Raw genomic sequence first — 1,542 nt, 5'->3', positions numbered from 1 at the left:
GTAATTCTGGCTACTCGGAAGGCTGAGGCGGAAGAATCGCCGGAGCCCAGCAGGTCGAGGCTGCGGTGGCCGGTAGCGGCCACTGCCCTCCAGTCTGGACGACAGAGTGAGACTCCATCTCAAAAACAAAAAACAAAAAACATTAGTCTATCTTGATGACATTGTTATAAAGAACCTCATCTTTGACAATAATATGAACTTGAACTTCATGTGTCAACAGATGTACATTAACTCATTATGTGATAATAATATTATAACATACTCAGTTTTTTTACAATAGTGTTGATGTTAATCTCCTAATGTGTCAATAATATTGGCATTAACCAATTATATGAGGTTAATATTAATCTCAAACTATTATGTGACAAAATATAACTAACTCGAGCTTGACAATATTACTACTAACCATTGTGTCCACAATATTACCATGACAATATTATCTTGAACCTCATTATGTGTCAATAATATTAGCATTAATCAGCCACGAAACAGTAATACCCCACCTTAAGTTATCAACAGGTTAACACTAACCCTTTATGTGACAATATCCCAATTAATCACATTTTTTACAATATTAATTCCAACTCCAACTAGAACCCAGACCCCAGCCATAATCTCTTTCTTGTCCCAAAAAGAAACCTTAACTCTCCCTCCTCAAGCAGGAACCTCAGCCCCCCAGGGCCAAGTCCTCACCTCCCAGGCCCTAGGGATCCCCAAATCTCCTGGGGGATTTGATTCCACCCATCCTGAGTCCCACTCTGAGTCTTTCTTTCTGCCTCCAGACGAAGGGGAGGACCAGGCTGGCGACGAGGATGAAGATGACGAATGGGACGACTGAGTCACCGGCTCTTGCTCCACCTGCTCTGCTCTCCAATCTCTGCTTCCAGGCCCCTAAGCCCGTTTCTGCCCCACCCCTCTGATACTGTTATCCCTGCTGGGCCCCCACACTCACCCTAGCAACACCCCAAGCCCTTTTTATACAAAATTTCTCAGTTCTTCCACTCAAGAATTTTTAAACAAAAATAAAATCATTATCTTTTGTCTCTCTAAAACTCGGTCTGCTTACATCCCAAATGTGGGAACATGAGGTCCCTTCCCCCAGAGCTCCCCCCCTTTTCAGAGCTGGGGTTTTGGCTGGGCTCAGTGGATTTCCAGCACTTTGGGAGGCCGAGACAAATGGATTGCCTGAGCCTGAGAGTTCAAGATCAGCCCGGGCAACTTGGCGGGACCTCATCTCTACAATAAATAAAAAATTAGCCAGGCTCAGTGGCTCAGCCTGTAATCCCGCGTCTTGGGAGGCTGAGGTGAGTGAATTGCCTGAGCCCGCGGGTTCGAGAACCACCTGGGCAACTTGGTGAGACCTCATCTCTACAGTAAATAAATAAATAAAATAAAATAAAATAAAAATTTGCCAGGTGTTGTAGCACGCACCTGTAGTTCCAGCTACTTGGAAGGTTGAGGTGGAAGGGTCGCCAGAGCCCAGCAGATCCACACTGGGGTGGCCATGAGTGTGCCACTGCACTCCAGCCTGCCAGAGCGAGA

The 1,542-nt window shown here is 45.7% G+C and overlaps 1 protein-coding gene across 1 annotated transcript in view; it reads left to right on the top strand.

Moving 5' to 3' along the window:
- The window catches only part of WAS (Wiskott-Aldrich syndrome), a 7,644-nt gene extending 6,788 nt beyond the window's left edge, over window positions 1-856 (top strand). The window contains exon 12 of the mRNA XM_008052361.2: window positions 783-856. Coding sequence (XP_008050552.1) covers window positions 783-838 — 56 coding nt within the window. The 3' untranslated portion in view covers window positions 839-856. The remainder of the gene's footprint in view (window positions 1-782) is intronic.
- Window positions 857-1,542: the final 686 nt, after the last annotated feature.

Source organism: Carlito syrichta, unplaced genomic scaffold (genome assembly GCF_000164805.1).
Source record: "Carlito syrichta isolate Samal-C Ts95f unplaced genomic scaffold, Tarsius_syrichta-2.0.1 Scaffold273620, whole genome shotgun sequence".
Lineage (NCBI taxonomy): Eukaryota > Metazoa > Chordata > Mammalia > Primates > Tarsiidae > Carlito > Carlito syrichta.
This window is presented reverse-complemented; position numbering and strand designations above follow the sequence as displayed.